At 36.0% G+C, this 26,105-nt stretch overlaps 1 protein-coding gene across 1 annotated transcript in view; it reads left to right on the top strand.

The window, feature by feature from the left end:
* Window positions 1-26,105, top strand: part of LRP2 (LDL receptor related protein 2) — a 180,840-nt gene that overhangs the window by 54,605 nt on the left and 100,130 nt on the right. Inside the window, exons 8-19 of the mRNA XM_039855815.1 lie at window positions 828-980; window positions 2,316-2,435; window positions 7,652-7,780; window positions 9,661-9,830; window positions 10,791-11,017; window positions 12,366-12,449; window positions 14,616-14,818; window positions 16,683-16,823; window positions 18,385-18,588; window positions 21,491-21,683; window positions 23,407-23,532; window positions 24,343-24,473. Coding sequence (XP_039711749.1) covers window positions 828-980; window positions 2,316-2,435; window positions 7,652-7,780; window positions 9,661-9,830; window positions 10,791-11,017; window positions 12,366-12,449; window positions 14,616-14,818; window positions 16,683-16,823; window positions 18,385-18,588; window positions 21,491-21,683; window positions 23,407-23,532; window positions 24,343-24,473 — 1,881 coding nt within the window. The remainder of the gene's footprint in view (window positions 1-827; window positions 981-2,315; window positions 2,436-7,651; window positions 7,781-9,660; window positions 9,831-10,790; window positions 11,018-12,365; window positions 12,450-14,615; window positions 14,819-16,682; window positions 16,824-18,384; window positions 18,589-21,490; window positions 21,684-23,406; window positions 23,533-24,342; window positions 24,474-26,105) is intronic.

Here is a 26,105-nt window from a genome sequence, read left to right as displayed (position 1 = left end):
TTTGAGCCTTAGAAGTGCAGTTTTGTTTTGTTTTCAAATTCTGATTTACAAATAAAGAGTGACTGACATCTGGTGGTGGGAGAGAGGCCACAGAGGGAACATGAGAGCCAGGGACTGGTGTTTGCAACAGGTGATTTTATTCAGGGAAGTGTTTAAAGAGTCTGTGAGAAGGAAATGGCCAATAATCTTCACTCACTTCACTCTGCAGTACCTCCAACAGTTTAGAAGTTACTTATACCCACACCATAAAACAAGTTACCTGTACTGTTCCAGCCCCAGATTTAATTATAAGAGTGATGCTTTTTCTGGAAACATCTACTGGTTTCACACTTAGGTGTTCCAAGAAGTGGTCTTCCTACGTTTGGGTTATGGTTTTTCTTACACTGTTGACATTTCACTAAAGAAACAAAGCAAATCAAACAACTAAAAAAAATTAAAACACGAATCAAATAAAAACTCGGGAAACCTGGTGTTACCTTGATGGCCCTACTTCTATAATTTGTGATTCAAATCACTGAATTGTCTTCTAGGGGTTATTCATCTATCTTGTTGATAATTCAGGCCCACATCTGCATCTTACTCTTAGAACCTGGCTGGAGGCCACCTCCCCCAGAAAGAGTGGAACTTAAATAATTTCATTTTGCCATTCCTTAGAATCTCAATAAAAGTCTACTGGTAGTGTTAGAAACTACTAGTTTATTTGAAAATATAGGTCATTTGTAGACCTCTCTTGTCTACCTGATCTAGATCCTTTCTTAATCATGGATTGAAAAAGAGCTGGCTCCACTTCTCATGTGGCCTGTAACTTTCTTCCTTCCCTGCCACAGAAAGCAGTCCTCATCATTCTCATAAATGTTACCCAGGTGAATGGGTTTGTCCAAAGTCTGGAAAATGCATCCCAATTACAAAAGTTTGTGATGGAACTTTAGATTGTCCATCGGGAGAAGATGAAGGCAATGCCACTGCCCGACGACCTTGTGGTGAGTGTGAATGTGTCTGGGTAGCTTAAAGATAGATGTTTTTCTAGAACAGATTCCCAAATACAGAGAGTATCAGTTGGTGCTTGCATAACAAACTATCTCAAGACTTAATGGCTTAAAGCAACAAACATTTATTATTTTTCACATTTCTGTGGGTTGGCCAGGTAGTTCTTCTTACCTAGACCAGCTCACTCCCTTGTCTGGTGTTACAACAAAAGCTCAGGCTAGTCCAGGCTCAGTTACATGGTGGTAGAAAGGGCAAACTCTAGTGCACGAGCTCTTTTAAGCCTTTGCTATGTCATGTTTGCTAAATGTCTTATTGGCCAAAAAGCAAGTCACTCGGCCAAGCACAGGTTCAATGGATTGAAGAAATAGACTCTACCTTTTGATGGTGAAGCTTCAAATATTTGTGGCTTTTTTCCTTCCACCCAGGCAGAATTATTTTAATCGCAATTTTGACAACTGTAAAGGTGTTCTAGAGATTTTATTTTCTTGCTTACAGTATTGAAAAAGTTTTGTCTGGTTATACTCAGAAAAGAAGTTTCTGGTTCCTGGGTTATATACTTTGAGTTAGTTTTTCCTTTTTCTTTTTCTGTGGCTGTAGAATACCACCCCCAGCATCAAGCCATCAACTCTGTGGACAGCTGACTGTTCTCTAAGAGAATAACCATTTATGGCCTTGATTTTTATCAATTGCACACTCTCTAAGTTATCTAGTACTTGCCCAGAAGAGACCATGTACCTGTAACCCTCAGGTCTTGTTTTCTTTTTTCCTTTTCTTTTTCCTTGAAAATACTTGTAATATTTAAATATGCAGAGACTTCTATGGCATTCTTTTTCCCCCTCCATTTCATTTAGGGGCCTTTTAAGAAAATCTTAAAAATTAACAAGAGATGTATAGTTACAGTATAAAATAAAAATAAATAGTACAAAATAAGATACAAAATAGAAAATAAAATTAACGGAAAAATATACATAGTCACCTGAAATCCCACCACTTGAAGCCCGCCATAGTTAATGTTTTTGGTATTATTTTCAATCTGGTCGCTTGGAAATTCTTGGACTTGTCTACTTTGTATGACTCAATTTTTCCATAAACAGCTCTTATCCTGACTTATACTTGCACATAGTTATAACTTTAAAGATTTAAAAAAAAATATCAGTTGAGCTTTTGTACCATAATATTGCAGTAAGGCTTCAACGGTGACAGGTTTTCTGTGCCTTGACTGCGTGCTTACTTAGCTTTTACTTTTGAAAAAAGAAGCTCTTACTTCACGGATAAATCATTCTGGTCCAGAGGTCACTATTCATTTAACAGTGTTTTTCTCTGTTTAGATGTGACTTTGTGTCCTTTCTTGGCCTGTGAGTATCAATGCCACATGGCGCCATTTGGAGGGGCATGTTATTGTCCCCCAGGTTACATCGTCGACCAAAATAACACCCGTAAATGTGTCGGTAAGTGACAGGTGGGAATGGCTGGTCTTGCATCTCATTGCTTGCCACACTGATGGGGTCTATGATTTTTGACAAAAAGGAGTTTGTACTTGTGGATAGGATTGATGATGATCTGTATAACAAAGAGCAACACACTCCTCACAGAAAACCTGGACAATATGAGGTTTTAACTGAAAAGTTTTTGTGAGGTGCACAAGGCAAAACAGTGGTTCTGTGATGAGTGAGTTGACTAACACATGGTTACCTGTCTACTGCCCGATGATGGAGATAGTCCTTTGGTGTTTTCTAAGTATTTGGAATCAGGGTTGGTATGGCCATACTGGTTGTTAAATACTGAAACACTTCTATGTGGTTGGTAAATAACTGCTGCCTTGAACCCATCAAGTACCCTACCCTGCTCCCCTGGTCTCTATATCCAGTTTGCTCAAACCTCCTCAGGATCCAGCAAGTAAAGAGTGGTACACAGCAAATCAGGTAGGTCATTGCTCTGCTGACCACACTAGTCTCATTGATTTTTACCTCTACTTGAAGCTAATATTCGAGAACAAACTCTGTCATGTTGCTTCCAGCTGGTAGCTGGCATTGAAATGAGTACCTGTGCACCAAATTTCCTACATCTCTCCTTTCAGAATTAGAAGAATGATTTCTCCCACTGGGAAATTTTTGAATGTGATGCAAGTCAATTTTGCATCCCATTGTGATTAGGATGGGGTCTTATGATGGGAGAATTAGACACGGCCAAGTATCATTGATTTGCAGTTTTTAAGGATTTGAACAATGAATTTTTAATGCTCTGATATCTTTTTCCCTATCGTTGACACGGGAACAACAAATATAGTAGTATAAAGTAACCACAGAAGTTTAAAATAACTGTTTTTACTGGTGCTGGGAAAAGGCATCTGGAAAGCAACTCAAATGGTTCATTAAAATGAATTATTTTAATCGCAATTTTGACAACTGTAAAGGTGTTCTAGAGATTTGGTGGTCCTCTATGAATCTCCAAAAGATAGATGATTCAGAACTTTCCCAGGATATTTGTATTTTTTTGATATGCCTTAGAAATTTGAGATTTTTCAGGGCATACATAAGAAATACTTTTATAAAAGCATTTCTTCTGAAGTAATATCTAAAATATTAATACAATTAGGCCAAAAAGACTGAATTTGGATAAACCTTATGAAGTTATTCAGTCTTTAGTCTCAAGTAGCTTATGGCTTCCAACTTAATTATACTTTTTCACAGTTATGGTAGATCTTAATGACTACTCATAGCCAGAAAAAGTTTTAATACCAGAAATAAACTTTGGTTTACAAATTAAACTTCGAACTCTTGAGAAAGTCTATTCCTCAGCTTATTTACCTGTCACATGCCAAGAAAAACGGGATTTTTATATCTGGTAAAGAAATCCAGTTGAGGCTGGCCTTGTTTTCAAAGCGGGTAATTTTAGGTTTTTAACATCAGAGACTATGTCTCAGAGTTTGCCCATGATCTTATTGCTCCTTTTAAGTAACCATATTCAACAAGACATTTTCTGATTAAGTGCTTTATGCAAGTCAGCCCTAGAGATCCTGAAGACTCAGAGAGAACTCTAAATTATTTAAGAAAGCCCCAAATTTCTTCTAATCATTTCCAAACATTTTATAAATAAAACATTATGATCTGCAACTGGCATTAAATTATATTACAAGACACTTTTTGCTTTTTATTATCATTACACTGGAGATGCATTTAAGAAATTTAAGAATACTTTTGACTCAAATGTCCTTTGTTTGGTGGCTTTCCGACTTTGGAACCTCTGCCTGCTCTCCCTCGCTTCGCTGTGAGGGCAACATCCCTTTTTTCTCTGTGTGGTGCTCCTCTGTGGGTGTGAGGCTGCTCTTTGTCTTTGGCAAATGTCAGGCTTCTCCATCCCCCTTTACTGCCACCCACCTGCCAATCCAATTTTCAGTCTTATAGTTCTCCAGGCATTTCCCCTTTCTTTTAGTAGAAAAGGAATTCCAATAGAAATACAAGAAGCCACATTCTCAGTATCTGTATCAGCTTTTCTCTATTTTTCTTCTCTCAACTCCCAAAGAGGAGATGGGGCTGGATTACCTTGCAGTGGGAACTTGATAGGCCTTATGTCTTTTCAGTAAAAGTAATTTACTCTTTCAGAATCCCTAGTTTCATCTTGTGATTCCTACAACCTATTCTGTCTTTTTTTTTTTTAACCATGAAGTCTGGATAGCACACTTTCCAACATCTTGCCCAGTGTCTAAGGCTGTGATGAGCTTTGGGTTATATTTCCAAGTGTCTAGGGATCTTCATATGTCATAGGTCTGGGCCACTTCAAATTTTTTACAGCCAGTAAGAAATGAAAACCTGTCATAACAAGGTTTTTACATTGAACCTATTAATGAATGTGATATAGAAAAGTGCAGTATTATGTACAAGCTAATGTCAGGATTTATAGAAAACATTCAGTTCATAGCGCACTGCAAGTCGTGTGGTCTGATACTGGGCACTAGTTTCAAGTTCGGTGATGAATGTCTTTCAGTTCCTTCAGTATGTGCCTGGGACTTTAGTACAGATAACCTCATTTAGAGATCAGCTCAGAAGTCTCCAGTTGAGCGCCTTTGGGAATGTGAGGCCCCTACCACCTGCAGAGGCCTTTCTTGTGACCTTTCCTGTCCTTCCAGAATGTGTCCTTTGCCCCTGAGTTTTAAAGCTCGGTTAACATTTATTTCAAAGTAGGCCATATTTTGCTCTCTTTGTAAAGAGAACTCATTAGTTTCAATACCTGGCATTTTTAAACCAGTTACACTTGTTTCAGCTGACTTTTTAAGGGAATTCTTTTAGTTTGCTCTTCGAAGCATTTCAGTTCAACAAATACTCTGTTTGGCTGCAATCCTTTGCATGGCTGACTCATTACAGAGGCTTCAGGTGTTAGAAACCTATACAATATTTACCATATTAGACATGGCTCCCCAGAGAATGCCTCAGTGGTAATTAAGAATAAAATTGAATAATCGTGACACGAAATCTTGCGTCTTTCTACCATTCATCTGCTGCTGGCAGCATGCTGAAGCAGTTTACCAGGGTTATTGTTTCTGATTGACAGGACATGCTGTTTGTTGATGGAATGACATCGTGGTGCAGAATTAGGGCAGGAAGGTCATTCAGCATGGTGGGATTTCACACAGCCAGATGGATCAGAGGATGTCCAAGGGGGATGTCTAAGCTAAAAGGGTTTTTGAATTATTTTCAAAGCAGTATTTGTTTGTAGGAGGGGACAAAGAATAAAAAGAAAAAAAAAGTAGTAGGGTGGGAGGTGGGTATTATAAAGCAATGTTTCATATCAATGTTTCCTGTGCTAATGAAAATCCTCAAGTCTACTTTGATTTTTCTTGTCTTCAGTTTAATTGACTATGGATATTAATTAGCCTTCATTTTTTTTCTCCCCAAATTGAGGATATACCCTTATTCAGTCATTAAGAATGACTGTGATCTCATATACTCATTGAAACCTTTAAAGTACTTGTAGCTCGGGTGATAGGAAGGGCATTTATTTACACTCGCAGATTTGTAGGTTTGACTTCTCCATCTTTGGTTTTCTTCTCTTTGCCATCATAATTCATGCTCCCTGGTGACTCCAGACCTTAAGCATAGTCTCATAGGTCTTGCATTGAAAATGAGGTCATGACATTCTGAGAGTTTGAAGGCAAATGTCCTGTACTTTCATTCCTACTGAGGTGAAGCCCCAGGTGTCATTTGGTCAGGGCTGAGGCTAGGGCACAGAAGAAGTAGATTAACAAGGGCTTTTTATTTATACCCATATGTCTTTTTATCTTGTTATGTCCAAACTGGGTTAATATTTTCTTTGGTTACTCACAGTCCTTAGAAAGAAAGACATACTGGGACATGTTGTTATACTTGGGAGAAATAGAACCATTAGCTCATTTCTAGGAATTTCTTGGGCTTCCTAGTTAAGGAGTCTTGAGACGGTGAGCCATCTAGCAGGTGTGGTAGAACCCAATTCACGACTCTGACATTTGCTGCAAATGTAATCAGATCCTAGAAATCTGGAGGATTCTAGACCTGATGGTACAGTGGTTTCAGAATTTTCTGAATCATGAGGGCATGGAAATCCTGTTGATAACGGGCTGTGTAGGTCATTCTCCTATGGAAGAGAGCAGGGTGAAGGAGCATGAAGAATGGATGTGAACTTGGAGGGTCAAATGAAATATTTGGCACCAATCTACCAGGAATAGGACAATTTCTGTACTCCTTAAGCTTTACAGTCTTTATGAAAGACTCTATATTTGTGTTTTTCTGTCTTTCCCCGCCCCATGTTGTATCGTTTATAGGTGAATTATATTAAATCACTTTTTATATAGTAGAACTGGGACTACTATGGCATTGAACAGAGCTGTGTCATGTAATGGACCATCAATAAATGCTAACTAAATGAATTAATAAGTTAATGAATAAGCAGTAGGGAAGATATTTTTAATGTCTTAAAAATAATTTTAGTTTTGGTTATGATTTTTTGACATCAGAGGAAAGGCAGCTGGGTAAATAGACCTTTCCAAATATTTTATTGCAGTCACAGATTTGAATCTTAATGAGAGACTGGTTATAAGGGAGATCTTACTTTATTCTGAAGTAGCACTGTCCAATAGCACTTTCTGCAGTGATGGAAATGTTCTATCTCTACTCTTTCCAGTATGGTAACCACTAATCTTATGTGGCTATTGAACACTTGAAATGTGGCAGATGTGATGGAGAAATTGAATTATTAATTATATTTCATTTTTGTTAATCTAAATACAAATATAAGAAGCCACAGAGGGCTATGGCTACCATATTGGGAAAGCACAGATTTTAAGGAAAGCATTTACATTAAAATTCAGGTATTTCATAAACAAACATTAATAAATGAAACAGAATACCACAGGGCTATGAATCCAAGCAACGTCATTCATCTTCTGAAAGCTATCCTTCATGTAGATTTTAAAAAACTTGTTTAAATGCTCTCGGGTTTTCCCTAGTATGAAGATGCCAGTTCTGAATTCCTACTTTTTATTGTATGCCTAGAATCAGTGCTACCTCCAGAGGGTGTTTATTTAGACAAGGTCATCACCAAATTCCTATACAGCTTGTCCAAGATATTTTTCAGAAGGTGATTAGGAAATGCTGGTAAACATGATTGTAAATGTTTATTTCCCATGTGGCAGATTTTGATGATTGCCAGATATGGGGAATTTGTGACCAGATGTGTGAAGACCGAATTGGCCATCACCAGTGCCACTGTGCAGAAGGGTATATCTTGGAGCATGAACGGCATTGCAAAGCTAATACTTCCTGTGAGTAAATTAAGGACGCTTATATCTCTGAACAGTAAACTTCTGACTAATATCCTTCCATAGCAGATGGCAAAAGAAATGCCAGCATTTTCACAGATGCAGGGTTATTTATTACAAATTAGGAGTGGCTTCTGCTGCTGGAAGAATTGGTCAACATTAATTTCACACTTTGATTATTAGGGACCAGTCTGTGGATTGATGATGACCATTATTAATAGTTTTTATTGGTTGCCTGTTCACTTTGGGCTTGGGCTCTTACGTCCTCTATCACATTTAATCATGGATTAAATTTTATGCCTATATTTGACCTACTTGAGCATTTAACTTTTAATTAATTTACCTATCACAAATGCGGATGACAAATGTCTATAGAAATAATTTCATCATTGTTTATGCAAAATTTAGGGGTGGTGCAAAATGTACTTGCTAAATTTGGATTACAATTTATGAGAATCCCTTATTCTTGGTGTTTTTTTTGGCATCAATCTAAGAGTATTGTAGCAGAGAAAAAGTATGGGGAAAATCTGTTAAAAAATGGGCCCCCTAAAGCATTTTTGTCACCATGGATTTCTTTCTTTTGTAAAATTTTTATTTTTCAATTAAAGTTGACATTCAGTATTATTTTATATTAGTTTCAGGTGTACAGCATAGTGGTTATACATTTACATAATTTATGAAGTGGTTCCACCCCTCCCCCATTAGTCTGATACCCACTTGGCACTATCCATAGTTATTACAGTATTATTGACTATATTCCCTATGCTGTATTTCACATCCCTATACTATTTTGTAACTACCAATTTGTACTTCTTAATCCCTTCCCCCTTTTCACCCAGCCCCTCAACTCCCCTCCCATTTGGCAATCATCATGGATTTCTGGGTAAGAAGATCTCAGCTTTACTCTTTTTTTCCAATTGTTTTTTCATACTTGATTTTGAAGTGCCTTTGGTGGCCTTCTGAAACTTACCTGCTCACATGCTTGATGAATGGCCCATTTTCTAGTTGTTTTTGTGTAGATATACCTGTGTTGCTGCATATTAACTTTTAGGTACAGCTGATTTTTAACAATTTAACTTATTTTGAATATATATTTAAAAAGTTTAAATTATAAGAAGTAATTAAATGGTAAAATGTTTCCTCCATCTGTCCCCCTCTGCCCTGTTTTCACTTCCTCTCTCCCATGGATAATCGCTGTTTATTTCAGTTCTTGAGATTGTTAAATGCATAAATAAGAATATACGAATACAGTTATATATATATATATATATATATATATATATATATATATATATAGTAGTAAGCTACGCACAGAGTTCTGCATATTGCTAGTGTTATGTGATATATTTTCATGAGCTCTCCATGTCTACACAGAGAAGTCTTCCTCATTCTTTATTTTATAGTGGTATAATATTCCATTCTTTGCATGTACATAATTTATTTAAATAATTCTTTATGGATGGACTTTTGTATCATTTTTTATCCTTTGCTATTTCAGAGAGGACCGTAATGAATAACCTTATTGATTTAGCATGCTTGCGAGTATTTAGATATAGCGGCTTTGGATTGCTATGTTTTTCACAGAATGATTTCCCAGTAATCCTTAAAATGAGTTCTGTGTTTTATACCATCTAAAGTTGCACCTGGGGTAAAGTGCCCATTTCATCAAGGATTCTTGAAAATAGCACCTTTGTGCCTCGATTTGCTATTCTGTAAAATGGGTAGAATGACACCTATAAATCTGTCTCAGAAGTTTATTTTAAAATCAAATAAGAAAACATAGAAGAAAGTATTTGAAAAAGCAGAGAGCATATCACTTGTAAGTTATTTCATCGTCTTTGTTCACTTGAAGGAGTGATAATGCCTTACCTCTTCACATTTAGCTGGCGAGGCCTCCGTTATCTTCTCCCATGGTCAGGATTTGCTAATTGGCGATATTCACGGAAGATCCTTTGAGGTCTTGGTAGAGTCTCAAAATCGTGGAGTGGCTGTGGGTGTGGATTTTCACTATCACCTACAAAGAGTCTTTTGGACTGACACCGTGAAAGATAAGGTAAATAGAAATTTCAAGAGCGTAGCTTGGGAGCTGATAGAACCCCAAGCACAAAGTGTTGATAGCTTTTCACTTTGGGGGGAGTGGAGGGGAAAGTTTCTTTGTTTTCTAACAGAAAAGGCCCTTGAGATATTTTATGTTAATCAGCACCTTTCCATGCTATACTATTACATGGGACCCATTAAACAAAGCAGTCTATTATATGGATTAGCCTTGAGCAACTTTTAATTTTATTCGAAGTGGAGTCCAAAAGCCTAATTAAAAGAAATAGTAGACATTCTTTCAAAACTGGATTGATATTTGGTCGTCATTTTTGAAACTTGATCACTTAAAATGTAAAACATACTCTGCTTTCTCGGATGATAAAAATCAGATTTTACCTGCATCTTCTAAATGAAACCATAATTGAGGATTGGATAACAAATATTGACAGTATTTTGTCTAACAGCCAAATTTTTATTACACTGTCTTATTTGGGATGTGTGGTGGATTTAAGTTCAATTTTGAATGATGCAATGGAGATTTTTAAAAATAAATTTTAGATCCTCCTGAAGAGTTATGGAATTTTATTTCTTCTTCTTTTATTTTCTTGTACCATTAATAAAATTCTAAATCAATTAAGTGATGCCTTGCATAAAATTTTTAAGAATTAAGAATTTGGATTATTAACAATTCCTATAATTTGATTATAGCTAAAAATCAAAACAAACCACCTCCACCTTCTCCACCCCAAACATCCACATTTTTAAATTAAACTTTTGATATATTTGCCTCACACATACTTCTAAAGAAACTTTTTTCCACCTCAGTAACCCATGATATAAAATAGCAAGTCTTCAGTGAAATTTATTTCTTAGTCCAGATGACTGATGTGTACATTAGATACACTGAATAAAGAATAGGAAACAGTGTCCAGTTAGTTATGCTTAAGAAGTATAATAATTTGGGTTTTTCTTTTAGGTTTTCTCAGTTGGCATTAATGGTTTAGATATCCAAGAAGTTCTCAATGTTTCTATTGATGATCCGGAGAATCTAGCTGTGGACTGGGTTAATGATAAACTTTATGTGGTGGAGACCAAGGTTAACCGCATAGATATGGTCAATTTGGATGGAAGCCACCGGGTTATACTTATAACTGAAAACTTAGGGCATCCTAGGGGCATTGCCCTGGACCCAACTGTTGGGTAAGTGATGTGAAAACATACTGATTCCAGTATTTTCAGAGTTTTAGCTCTTTCCTTATACACAAAACATCCATTGGATTAATTAAAGGTTAATTCTGATTTCTTTTAGCTCTGTGCTCTAGAACCCATGTTTACTTTATGTCTCTGTTCCTATAAGCTTTAAAGGAATTGGCTAAATATAATTTCATTTGAGGATATGTAATCCAAACACACTTACTGGTATACTAAAAATATGTAATGTTTTTGGGGGTAAGAATGTTTATTCTTGGTGTTTGCTATATTTGCCTGGCTGAGAGATTGGATTCTGTGTTCTGACTCAATCTAATACTCTTGATATAACAAAACATTGCTGTGTTTCGCTATTATTAAAATGATCACTCTAGCATAAACTAGTTGTAAAGTTTTTTAAATTGGGGAAGTAAGATTGGAACTATCCTTTCAGTGCTTTCTTGTTACATATTGGGATTGAGATGTTAATGCTAATAATACATCACGGTTGTTTAGTGTGAATCAACTCAGCAAGACTGATAATGCTTACTTTTCTCCAGGTGTAAATTCAAATTTTCCTGATCTGCACATTTGAGAATAGTTACCAGAATTTAGCTTGCTCTTAGATTTTCATACCTGAAAATCTAAGGACCCTTTTATGAACTTTAGGCTACTTATGTGTTGGTGAAAGGTGATTATTCATTTCTACTTTATATCAGTTGTCCTTCCTTGAAAATGATGGATATGTTCTCTAGACCAGCGGTCCCCAACCTTTTTGGCACCAGGGACTGGTGCTCCCATGAGAATCTAATACCTGATGATCTGAGGAGGAGCTGAGGCGGTGATGCTAGTGCTGGGGAGCAGCTGCAAATAAAGATGAAGCTTCACTCCTCTCACCTGCCGCTCACCTCCTGCTGTGCTGCTCTGTTCCTAACAGTCCACAGACTGGTACCGGTCTGCGGCTCAGGGGTTGGGGTCTATGCTTTCGCATGGATAATTAAGAATGGAATGGATTGATAGCTAATTTTAAAATGTATCTGTAAGTTTTCCGGGGTGTAAAAAAGGGAAGTGAAAGAGCCAGAAGACAGGGGAGAAATTTAAGAGAGTGAAATATGAATTTTTAGGCTTCCAAGTCAATGCATTTTAATAGTTGCTGTTTGGAGTTGTTGCCTCTCCTGATTGGCCTTCATAGTCTCTGATTTTTAATGCTTTTTAATTTCCTTATTGTTTTATAACCCCATCGTTCTCCAGTCAGCTAGAAGAAATTTCCATCGATCCAAACACGATCTGATAAAATGTTTTTCAGGTAAACTTGTAAAATAACTGACTCTTTCATCTTTTCTTTTCTTTTCTTTTTTTTTTTTNTGGATTTAGTATTAAAGCGTGTTTACTGGGTTGACTCCCGGTTCGATTACATTGAGACTGTAACTTATGATGGAATTCAAAGGTAAAAAATAATTTTTATAATGATGAATTTGGGGGGAAAGTATATAAAATTAATGGAGAGGAATATCAAAGGGCCAGAATTAAAATACTCCTGCTCCTTTTTTTGGTTGAAATCAAAGCTTGAATGACTTTCATGTTGACTTTGCATGAAGTGACCTGCTCCATTTTATTAACTATAATTGGGTTCCATAACAAGTCATTAAATGTTACCTAGAACATTTGTTCTTTGATTTCTCCTCCCAAGCCTCTTCCGCTCCCAGATAAAGCACATTATTTTCGGTAACTCCTGAGTCTATTTATAGCTAGGCACATTATATACTCTGAGTCTGTTATGGTTTGTTTCTAAAGTTCGCTTTATCTTTTAGCTTTCTAATTTTCTCTCAATAAATAAATTTTATTTTTTATTTAACATTTTCTGGTAGAAATTAATTGGATTTTACTCTGCCCTTTATATATTTCAAATTTCAAAGAGAAGTTCTGACTTGTATTTTTACCTTATATACTTCAAAGATACTTACACAGAATATTTGAATATAGAATACGGCATTTTTTTTTCATATTCTTAGTCTGATTAGATCTAACCATAAATTAGTTGTTAACTATTTTAGACCATCTCCTTTTGATATTTTCAAAAATTGGTTATAAAATGGTCTTCAAATTTTTACCATAAAAAATTGTTCTGTGCATTCAGCAAATACACTGGCCAGTTAAATTTTTCCAAATAACTTGGTTTTATTGTTTTCTCAACAACAGTCATATTGTAGTTTTGTTTTCTCTTTTATTTCTTCTGTAAAGATGGCATCACAGTTTGCCACTGGATTTTATATTTTTAGAACAGTTTCTACTTGGTTAAATAAAGTGATTATGTATTAAAATTGACTTCTTACCACTGAAATGGGTTCCTATAGTGAGAATATGAATTAATATAATGAAAAAAGTTAGTTAACCTGATAATAAGTCATATAAAGATAATTGAGAAATGGCTTAAATTTTTTTCTCTTTCATGGCATTACATTATATAGTCCAAGAATTTTTATGCTAAGGTTAAGCTAAAACATAAAAGATTAAAATTACAGAGTTTCAGAAAGATTTGAATGGTTTTTTGGCTGTGAAGAAATGTCAAAATGATAATAAAGCTCATGAGTACAGCTGAAATCATAAAGTCATTGCCTTTTGCTTTGCCAGCAGGTGGCATTCAGTGTTCTGGAATTTGCTAACTAAAAACGAAAACCATTCTCCAATCTTAATGTACCATGTCATTATGGAATGTCTTAAAATGTGCACTAACCTTAGGTTTCTTTGTTTTCTTTTCTCCTATAGTGTTTTTCCAGTATTAGTATCTTCAAGTCTTTTCTTAGAACTCTATTGTTTGTGCCTTTTAGTTTTCAGAGGTTGCTAAGATTATTCTTTGAGGTCTTTCTTTTATTCCAAAAGAAAAAAAAGATTTTTCCTCACGAGCCATTGTCCACCTCACTTTTAAAATGGCCTAAATGAATTATCATTTCTGTCGATGTCATGGCAGGCACGGTTGATTTCTTCACTTCTGTTTTCTTCCCATTTAAGTAGCTCTGGGCATACTGTGCCTCCGCTACAAGTATGACCAGTTGATGGTTTCATCAAGCAGAGCCATAAAAGTGGTAGCACCACTTTTGCTCTCCTTAGGGTGACATCAGGAACAGGTCTTTTTGTTTGCCGTGAGTTGAACTCTACCACTCACTGTCCTGCCCCCTAATTGCTGAGATATGGTCAGTGGTCCAGTGTGAAATCAGTGTTTAAGGCATCCTCTACTAGACTTCCAGTTCTTTGTTACACTGTTCTACATGTGGATTTCAAAACAATGTGTCACATGTTAGCCATTTTATATTTGGGACAACCTTAAAAGAATGAAGAGCAGGTGAGAAAACAGTAATTTCTCAAAAAAAATCTAGAACTAGCTAGGACTGGGACTGGAATTTAAGTTTCAAGGGTCTTTTCCAAGAGACACATGAAAATTCTATCAAACATAGATGGAAATAGACCTGTATCTTAAAATGTATTTTATCTTTATATTCTATATTTGTAACAAGACACTATTTAATTTCTTATGCATTTACTTGAACTAATTCTACCTTTAATCAAAATAAAAGAAAACAAATAAAAACTGTATGATATATATCTTTTGTAATAGGAAGACAGTGCTTCATGGAGGCTCACGCATTCCTCATCCCTTTGGAATAAGCTTGTTTGAAGATAGCGTCTTTTTTACTGATTGGACAAAGATGGCTGTAATGAAGGCAAACAAGTTCACGGAGACCAACCCACAGGTGTACTACCAGTCTTCCCTAAGGCCCTTTGGAGTGACTGTTTACCATTCCCTCAGGCAGCCCCATGGTAAGCCCCAGAAAAACAGAAAGCATATTTGGTACTGGCCTTGGTAGAAAGGTTTTCTCAAAACTATAGAAGTTAGTCATGCGGGATCTCATGAGATTTTGGTGGCATTCTCAAGTATACAAAGAGTTATCTAGAGAGTTAAACTCTCTGGAATTGGCTCTGCAGATCATAGGCATTCTGGAGAAATTGACATATTTCAGAGTTAAGATGCCAAATCTACAGGGAACTTATAGACTAAGTTAACAGATAGTTATTGTCACCTGCAACACACCAGATTCTGTCTAGATACTGGGCATATAGCTGGAAACAAAACAAATCAAAGTACTTATCTACATTCTATTGGAGAAACCTTGTAAATCAATCCTCTAAAATTACGGTTGAGGGAATCGAGGCCCAGAAGAAGAGAATGACATGCCTAAGTGCTCATTTTAGGTACTCTCAGAGGCGTGGGGTTTTTTTTTGTTTTTTTTTGTTTTTTTTTCCTGTTGATTTTGTAAGACACCTGTTCTTAGATTTTAGATTTGCATTAGGTATATCATAGGCCAACTGAGTTCGGTGACTCTCTGGCTGGTCATTTATCAAAAATAAGAAATATTTTTATTCAGTCTTAGTCTTCTTTTATAGTAAGGTAAGTTTTGTTTGTGTTTCAAGATTTCAAATTGACATGACTGTCTGGACTATGTACAGCTCTTTTCTGTATTTGCTTGTGCATCAAAGAAAAGAAATATGAAAAACTAGCCTCTGTTGGTGGAAAGCTTATTATCAGTGAAGAGTAATTCAGAGAATGACAGATTTCATTCCAAAATTCTAAGTTAAGTGGTGGGTCTCTGACCTCTTCAAGACTGCCACCTTTGCCACTTTGAGTCAGATAATCACATTTTGAACCCACCTGGCTAATGGAGAAAGACTATAATTAGGTTGATTTTTTATTTTTTAAAAAAACCAACCACTAGAACTAAAACATTCGGATGAATATCCTTTAATGTTGTCATCCTGGGAAAACATATACTTTGTCTGAAAATATATACTGTATCTGAAAACATTTTGGAAATCTCTATTTGGAATAATCAGTTGATGATGTATTTACATCTGCCCATGACCAAAAATATTACCCGATTTTACCATCCAAATTGTTTGTTATTTGCCTCAGAATGATGCCTAGCTGTCGTTAACTCCAAATCATCCACCTGAGATGATAAAGAGACTATTTTAAAGAATAAGTCAAAAGCCAAGAAGACACATGTGAATTTTTAGCTGTGGCAGTGTTGTGTTCAGTGAACTTTCTCAAGTCACTGTGTTTGAGGGTGTTTTTTGGAAGTATAAACTGGTTTGGGTTACAAACATGTAGGATTTTGGAGTCAGATCTATATTTGAATCTAGTGTAGCTATTTAGCTGCTGAATCATCTTTTAGAGACTTGGTTTCCTCTTCTTTAAAATTGAGGTACTACTACTTACCTCTTAGGGTCATTGACTGTAAGTTGGCTTACTTCAGAGTAAGGATTCAGTGAGCTATAGTTATTTATTATATCTTTTGATAAAATAACACTAGTTTTTTTGTGGGGGGAGAGTTATTTTCGAATCATAGAGGTTAGCAGACACAATTATTTGGGAGAAAGTACACCCCAAATTATCCAATTGCAGGCATCTTGTCTTTTTGCCACCACCAGTTTGAGAGTAGATGGGAGAGCAGTGATAAATTAGGAGGGCCATTGCATCCAGATGTGGATGTAGCAACCTGTAGTGATGTCTCCAAATTTTAAACCCATTATTCTATTTAACCTACAGAGCTCAAAGTGGCTTTCCATGTCTGGGATAATGATACATTTCTCATTGAGATTTAACCCTGTGCATTTTTTCCTCCAGCTAGCAATCCATGTGGAGATAACAATGGGGGCTGTGAACAGATCTGTGTCCTCAGCCACCGAACAGATAATGATGGTTTGGGTTACCGCTGCAAATGCACGTTTGGCTTCAACCTGGATGTAGATGGTCACCACTGTGTTGGTAAGAAATCCGTTCTGGATTCTTTCTGGCAGGCAGCACAGGAGTATGTGCTGCTCTTGAACTGGACCAACTCCTGTCATACTTTTTCACTGCGAATATTTCTGTAGCCCACAGGGTGTCTTCCTCAGTAGGCATCACTCCATTTATATATTGCTGATTCGAAGAACTAAATTTCTGTCCCTTGAGACATTCTTTTAATTCCACATCTAGGGGTTTCTGGGGATCCCTTTCCCATTTGTCTCCTTCCTGATATCTTTGTCTCCTTTTTTTAACTATGCTTTTGAAATTCCATGGGATTTGTTTTGAGTTATTTTTTGTTATGTATACCTTTTCCACTTTAGATGTTAGCCTTAACTCTAATGGGAAGCACTTCCCATCACTTTCATTGACATCTCCTAGACTGTCTCTGATGCCACTTTGAGTTAAGTAATCACATTTAGATCCCACCTAGCTTTATTCTTGTATTCCAAAGTAAACTCATAAGTGTTGAGGTGGCTCATTTCCTCATCTAAATCTTCTCTTTTCAATTCAAATTTTCACTTTTTATCTGCCTCTATACTCTGGGTTTCATTCTTACCTTAAAGACTTCTTTTTCTTTGGTTACTGTACACATCTAAGCATAATGGGACCATTGCCTCGGCTTCAGCCGATGATGAAATGCACTCCTACAATATTTGTTTCTCTTATTTTCACGTTGACAACTCTCCTTTTTATGCTTTTAACAAATTCTTGCTCCCCAGATGGTGCTGCTCCTGGCTTAGCATGCAAGTTCTCTTATTCTAATTCAGACAAATTTGTTAGCTTTGTAGGTAATCTCAGATTTAGATAAAAATTACCCTCATTTAAAAAGTCATGTGTTTCTAACTATTATATTGACACTATGTGTCTAATAATTTTGATTTTAAGCTCCTTCTGCAATTTTTATATCTTTGTCTTAGGTATACATCTTTCATCTCTTTCTGATTTCCTGACCTACTGTTACTGTATCATTTGATTTTATTATTTTATTATTTTTAATTTTTTTCCTTTGATTTTAAACATCACTTATTTCTCATTTCCTCTATTTCTCCCTTCCCTTCTCTTCTTTTCTTTCCTTATTTCTTTCTAAATAATTACCTGGTTGCTGTTATTTCTTCTCGTTTACTGGCCTTAATACCTTATAAACTGCAGTAGGATTCCTGGTATAGATCTCTATTACAAAAGTCATATTATACAAAAGTTAATTCTACTCAAGAATTTCGATGGAATTCAGTTAATACTGCTTTAAAAATTAAGCATATAGGTATCATCTTTTATATGAATGCATCATAAGGATAAATTTCTCAGGAAGATGTAATATTGTAATACTCGTATTGCCTTCATAGCAGTTTATCTTTTTCCCTCTCTTCCTCCCATTATTTCCAAATGTGTTTTCCGCAGATTTATTTTTTATGTTTTTTTTTTTTTCAGAATTACATGTTAGAATTGTAAGATGTATTTTGTGGATGTATAAGTAATTCCTCTGGAATTTAGAGAGGGTAAGAACCATGCTGTGGCTGACCGTATGGTGTCCTTCTTGTAGCCGTTAAGCAGTTCCTGATCTTTTCATCCGAAGTGGCTGTTCGTGGGATCCCATTCACCATCTCCACTCAGGAAGATGTCATGGTTCCAGTGACGGGAAATCCTTCCTTCTTTGTTGGAATTGACTTTGATGCCCAGGAGAACACTATCTTTTTTTCAGATACATCAATAGACATGATTTATAAACAAAAGATCGATGGCACAGGTGAGAAATGGGCTAGAAAAATTTTTGTATGTTTTGTCTTTTTTCAATAATAATGCTAAGAATGCATCTTTTCTGGGCACTAGAATTAGATCTACTGAGCTTGGAAAACTCCAGTCAATCTTAGCTCTCACCAAAAGGCAGTATTGGGTTTCTGAGCCAATGCAGGCTAAGTTTCCTGCAGGCATCTCCACAGGTCAGCTTCCTTCTGCTTTGTCAAAGTTGAATTCTCATTATACTTTTTGTCAATTGTGAGTCCACATGCTGAGCAAGTTACCTTTTAAAATATTATGGTCAGTGGATAAACTCTCTATGCTCTTGCGAGGGAGGAATTACATTGTTTGTTTTTCCAAGGAGAAGATTAAGTGTTGTCAGAAATCAAATTAAAGTCAAGTCAAGCCCCCAGGGAATTTACTTCATCAATTATCCCTTCTCTTCTCCAACTTCTCTTTTTCTACTGACTTTTCCCCCATCAGATACAATCAACTCTCTCCCACAAACAAACCAAAACCAAAACCAAAACCAAAAACAAACACAACCCACTCTTTGCTCCATGAGCCTCTCTAATTACAGTCTTCTCTCTCTTTCATTTCATAGACAAGCTTCTTAAAAGACTGGTCTACACATTCTTGTTCCACATTTCTCACTTATTCCTCACCTCATTGCAATCTGGCCACTATGTCACTTGAAACTCTTCGCATTCTGGTCACTTCCAGTCACTTTGTTATAAACTTTCAGTTCTTTGGTACTTTGGTCATCTTCTTAAAATGCTTTCTTCCATGACAAGACACTCCTGGATTTCCTTCTATTTCTTGGCCATTCTTTCTAGTGTCCCCTAGAGGTGTTTTGTTCTTTGCCTGTCTATAAATAACTGCGATTTCTAGTATTCAGCATTGGTCCTCTTATTCTGCGTCTTCTTATGCCTATTTTTGCAACTTCCAAGTCTTTGACTGCCATTGTCAGTGCCGAAGTGATCGAGAAGGGAAGGTGTCGGTGGTGAGACATAAGAATTCACAAGAGGCCAACATGAGAATGAAATGACAGGCACTAACTTTATTGTGGGGAGCGCACTTCTGTTGCGGGAAGTGCAGTCTATTGTGGGGAGTGGGCTTCTGCTTCTGCTCCTCTTCTGCTCCCCTTTCTTGTGCTCCTCTTCTCCTCCCCAAGGGACTGCATAGCTCCACACATATCAGAGTACAGTAGTGGCATTCAGCCACACATGCGTGATACAATAAGCTGAATTATGTTTACATATTTTATGCACAGGCGCCCTACTACACTAATGTAACATTCTAAATCTCGGGTCCTATTCCTAGCGGCGAGCCTGGATCACAGCCAGACCTGGGACAAGCCAGGCCTTGGACCCACAGCCATCTATATATGTAGCAATTTTAAATCATTGCGGGGAGGCTAATCATAGGACATCTACTGAATGTTTTTCCTCTTAACCTGGAGAATGAGGGAAAGGTCAGGGATGGCTTTTTGCAGGTGATGATAAAAATCTCCATTCAAACTCTCTGAGATTCATACTTATAGTGCCAAATGCCTTTTGAGTATCTCACCTGGACATCACACAGCCACCTCAAAAGCAGTATGTGTATATGGACACTTTTATCCCATTTCTCACAGTCTTCTTATCTCAAAGGAAAAGCATGGCCAATCCCCCTATCCCATTCCCTGATTCTGCCCAGAAATCTCCCTCTCTTTTAGCCTTTATCGTTAACTCATTAACCTCCAGCCATGCTCTGGAACATGTGGAATTCTCAATCTCTCTTTCACTTTCCAGTCTTCGCTTTCCTGTAGCCCCCAGTTCACCACTTTCTTTGGGAAACCTCTTCACACTTCCACCTTACTATATGCTCCATTCGGGGTCTGTGCTCTCATACCATCCTGTGCACACTTCCATCACAGCACCCAGTACTCTTTAATTTTTGCCTCTCAGAGTAATTGCTGCCTCCTCTCTCTCCCATTTCATTATAAATCCTTGAAGGAGGTGTCCTCATTTCTTTCAAGATACTTCACTTCTCTATGACTCAGTTTTCTCATCTTAAAATAAGGTTACTAATTATCCCTTCTTGACTGAGCTTTTATAAGGATGGATGAATCCAAATAAAATATCTGGGCCAGTTCCTGGCTCAAAGAAAGTGCTCAGTATAAGCGATTATTATTAATACTATTAGCGATATTATGTTTTCTAAGTATCTAGTGGTGTCTAGCACACAGAAGAATTTCTTTTTATAATTTATGAATAGATGAATGGAAAAAGCACAAGGATTGTTTTTCCTACTGCAAAAGAAAGAGGTGTGATTGTTTACTCTAATTCAAATTTCCTTTGGTGAGAAAAAGAAACAGAGGGGAAAAGGCACACAATTTCACAAAGAGGAGAGTGGTCTTTTTTTCTTCTGTACCCAGTTCTGATTTCGTTTCTGGTATCTTTACTGGTCTTTTCCAAACTTGGCAACTTTGTGGCTATGAAAGACTGTTGATGAGAGGGTTGGGCTGTCATACCTCAGAGATATCCCCCAGTCGTACCTGGCAGTGTCAGTTTATCAGAGCCGTCTGTGGGTGGTGTTTGTGAGTATGTGAACTCAGGTATCTCGTCTTCAGATGTTCTGCAATGAGAAATTTTTTGCTGGGAGATTGAACAAGGGAGTAAATCCAGGCCATACCATTCCTCGTTCTGTTTATCAGAATCACATCTATTCTTTGAGATTTAAACTTTTGAGGATGATTCTAGGTTTATCTTGTGTTGTTGCATAGCAGTTTACGATTTAAAAAAAATTTCACATGTTACTGAAATATGCTTTAACTCTGACACAAATTTAAATATGCAGAAAATATATGCTTAGTTTAAACCATATTTTAATATGCTTGGTTTAAACTATGTCCATATTTTAACTTACAGAAAGAGAAATTCTCACAGCTAACAGAGCGGAAAGTGTTGAAAGTTTGACTTTTGACTGGATTTCAAAGAATCTCTACTGGACAGACATTTCTTACAGGAGTGTCAGTGTCATGAGGCTAGCTGATAAATCGAGACGCGAAATAGTCCAGAATTTAAATAACCCACGATCAATCGTAGTTCATCCTATTGCTGGGTAAGTGCGTTTATGTTTTCCCGAGAGCGTGAAACTGTATATCTTTTAAAGTTATTGAAAAGTGATGCCATAGGGATCCGGCAAATATAAGATTGAACTATATTAATTGAAATCACCTTAAATTTTATCCCTTTAGCATAAGCTTATGTAATCGCTTTACCTCCTGCAAAAAAATTTCTCGGTTTCGGCTTTCCCAGTCTTCACTGAACTGTGTTTTTTTTCGCAATTGTAGAGGATCAAGCAAGCTGATACAGATTCATTAGGGAAGGAATGAATATGTAGCAGAATTATCGGGAAAGGCTCAAATTCTTTCCCAGCTTTAATGTATTGATAGAAAGGTTAGTAAAACTTGCTTAATCATTTCGTAGTTTTGAGAATAAAAACTCTTTCAGACCACAGACAAAGTTTCACATTTAACCCTTCCATGATTGGTGGCGTCAGACAAGAAAAGACGGAACAGTTCACACTCTTCTGTTTAGGTTCTTACCTTTCTTATTTAAGTATGTTTAATAGCTAATATGTTTGTTTAGAACAAATCTGAGCTAGGTAGTTGCATTTGAATGGAATAATTTAAGAAAAAAAAAAAAGACGACTAATTTACTAAAGCCTGATTCAGGAGGACACATAGTAAGCACTTTACATATGTAATCTTGTCTAATCCAAAACTAGTTTGTGAGGTAAATATATATAATATTGGTATTAGAGATAGTGGATCTGAGGCTCAGAGATAAAGTAACTAGCCTGAGGACTCACAATTTGTAAGAAACAATTAGTCAATTCCAGGTCTGTTTGACTAGAAAGCTTGTGTGTCTGACAACTCTGTATGCTGTCTCTAGAGTGTTGATTTTATATTTTAATTTTCTCCTTGTGAAATAAATATAAGAAACATTTTAAAACTGTTATTGATAAATTTTATTGCCCTGTAGAGATTAAACAGTTGATTTTCTAGCGCATTTTTGTTACACTAAATCCTTGGCATTTGATTTTGAAAAGCCATTAAATTGCTTTTTTGACGACTCCTTCATTTAAAATAATATGAAGTCACATTTTAGAAAGTTATGTTTTGGAGAAGACTAATTTTAGTCCTAAGGCTCATATAAAAGAGAAAAGTTTTTGTTTTTGTCACCCTAGACTTATCTTTTTGCCACTCCTCAGAATTAAAAAGGATACCTTGGTAAGATATTGTTTAAGAGTTCGTTGATTTGGATGGGTCAGGTATGAAGTGCTTTTCTGCAAATTAATCAGTTCCATGTGGAAGATGACTGAAGAGAGATCTAGTGCATCTTGGATATTTATTCTAGAGAGAAAGAGAGATTAAAATCTGTTTTCTTGTTCGTACTTTATTGTTTTACTTGAACAACGTGGAGTATTTAAAATGTAACCCGAATTATGTCTTTTTAAAGAGTTTACTTGGTGACAATAGTTTTGGGTGCTAGGTCTACACAGAAGTTCTCTGCTCTGGATGTCCATTTTAATGCCATTTGTATTTGTGACTTTGGTTATATGTTGAAAACTGAATTTTTAATTAAGAATTAGAGCAGTTGTACACTGAGTCTGCTTAATGAGCAGATTTTTTTTCCCCTCTATATAAGCCCAGCAGCATATACAGAAAATGAAATTATTTGCAGCAAGTCTCTGGAGAATCTGTGTTTGTGCTAAATCTCTGTAAGTCATGCAGTTTGTCCCAGTGTTAACATCTTTTCCTTATTACCTCTTTTTCTAGATATATATTTTTCACTGATTGGTTCCGTCCTGCTAAAATTATGAGAGCATGGGGTGATGGATCTAACCTTTTGCCTATAGTAAATACTACTCTTGGATGGCCCAATGGGTTGGCCATTGATTGGGGGTAAGTAGGAATCATCCCGAATTACTGAGTTCTCACTTACAGAGGAACATGAATGAGACAGTATGTGGATATATGATGGAGTGAGGAAACTGGTACTACTTGCCCTCAGGTATTTTTATATCACTGACTGGTGATGGGAGAAGGATGTAGAATGATATAAGAACATAAAAAAACACAAACACAGTTAGCTAGCTTTTGCTGAGACAAAAACTAATGCGTTCATGAATATTCAGAGGATATTGCTGGAGGAAGCAGAATGTTAAGATCTTGTGGAAGATCAGTATGGAGGAGACAAGACCCAAGCCCCATTAGAAGGCTAAGAAATCTTTGATGTCAATCAATAAATGTATATTTGTCTACATTTACTCTGGAAGACTTTTTGAAGTATAAGATATTGTTCTCAAAAATTTGATCTGTTTAGGAATATAGGAAAAGGTAACAGGGTAAATAAGCTTACAGACGTGAAATGCCAAAGTTGTTTATAGGAGAAAAAAAGGAAGAAATGTATTTAACCTTTTAAACATGGCTTAACTACCAATACTTTTCTTGTTGATTTAACAAGGAGAAAAATAAAATTTCTAACTTGAAGATAGCATTTCTAGTTTTCTAAGGCATTTAATTGAAAATCACCTTATGAAAGTAGTTGTATCTTTCTGGGGGACACAAAACTATTAAATTTTTAATGAGTGTAATTTGAGTTTCAGAAACTTTAATAAATGTGTCAACTGAACACTGTTTTTGAATGTCCTCAAGTAAAGGATATTTTGCTAGTTTCTGGATAGCAAATAACTAAGTATTTTATTATTTTAGTGCTTTACGATTGTACTGGGTAGATGCCTTATTTGATAAAATTGAGCACAGCACCTTTGATGGTTTAGATAGGAGAGCCCTGGGCCATATACAGCAGATGACACATCCATTTGGACTTACCGTTTTTCAAGGTATGTTTCGAAGGAATAAACGTGTGTTCTTTTTTTGTTTTGTTTTGTTTTGTTTTTTTCTTTCTAAGTTGTAACAGTAGACTCATCTTCATTTGGCAATTTCACAATTCTGATAAATTTCATTTTAGAATATAAAAATTAAAACAGTTCTATTATGTATGGATAAAACATTTCCATATTTCATTTTTAGAGTATATTTTTTGTTTTAGATACTTTTAGATAATAATATTGATAACTTCTGGGTATAGCACTTTGTAGGTTACACATATTATATAATTTAACATACCAGGTAATCTTATATAAATATTATACAAAGAAATAGTAAGTTACTGCCTTCATCATTTTCAAGAATAAAACCGCAATAGCTGTTTGTAGTAACTATTGTAGCATTTTGTTTTTGATGTTTGCAAGAACATTTTTGGAATCCTTGTGAAAAGACTGTTAACACATATTTGTCAACTGTATACTCACTGAATGATTGAAGCTTTTTAGTCACAATGTTGGGTAACTGACATCATCTTTATTATACAGAAATGTTAGAATATAGCTTATGAAAAATAGCAAGATATTGTTGCTTTTTTTTATATCAACCCTTTCAAATAATTTAATGCTACTAGTAATTGCTGGGAGCATGGAATTCTGGGAAACTACAACAACACTGATCACACTGATGTATTGGATTTCCTTCTCTCAACTCCCCTCTTGAGTACAGGCATGCTGCTGTGAATTGAGTTGCTGGGAATACGAATGTAGCATGACAGCATGAAACAGGTGGTCTGTCTAGTCTCTAAAACAGGGTTTCTGTGAACGATTGTATAGCTTCAAGTGCCAGGCCAAGAGAATGAGGAGAGACTAAAATCCACCTCGATTCTGATCGACAAACCACGATTAGCCCAGTCAGAGGGGTGCCGTTTTGTGATCCACCAAAGGCCCTACTCATATGTTAGTTGTTTCCTTGTTGGAAACTTCTTACTCTGAATAATTAGCACAGTGCTTTAAAAAAAACTAGACACTGACTATAAAGAATTTCTCACACACATATGGCATGGAATGACTAGTTAGTAAGTATACTGCATATTCCATCTTCTGTCTGTTTATCTGTGGAGGAGTGCATGGTATTTAAAAATATTTTTAAAATGCTTTTATGAGATTTTTGATGAGTCAGTTATATTCATGCATTCACTCACTCCCTTTTCATTAATGATGTCAGACACATACTATTTGTTGTCACATGGGAACATTATAAGAATGTTAAATTTTCTCTGCTCTTTGATGGAATGTTTTGGGATTGAATAAAAAAACAGTTTCAGTACCTTTTGGTTTTATCAGTATGAAAAACATTTGAGTTCATACCAATGAGAACAATACAACATTCCCATAATAATAATGATGATGATGATGATGATGATGATAATAATAGTAATAATACTTTATTCCAACGCTATCTTTCATTGTGAATTTCTTAATGGAAATTTCTTTTATTGTGCAACACCATGGAAATTATGCAACTTAAAAACAAAGGCTAGATTTGCTTTACTGTCACACCACACAGGACTAAAAGGTTTATTGAACTCCTTGTCTACTTAATTATATATAGTAAGATATCTTCATGAGTGGTTGGACTGAGATTGC

Source organism: Pteropus medius, unplaced genomic scaffold, assembly GCF_902729225.1.
Source record: "Pteropus medius unplaced genomic scaffold, Ma_sr-lr_union100, whole genome shotgun sequence".
In the NCBI taxonomy this organism is placed as follows: Eukaryota; Metazoa; Chordata; class Mammalia; order Chiroptera; family Pteropodidae; genus Pteropus; species Pteropus medius.
This window is presented reverse-complemented; position numbering and strand designations above follow the sequence as displayed.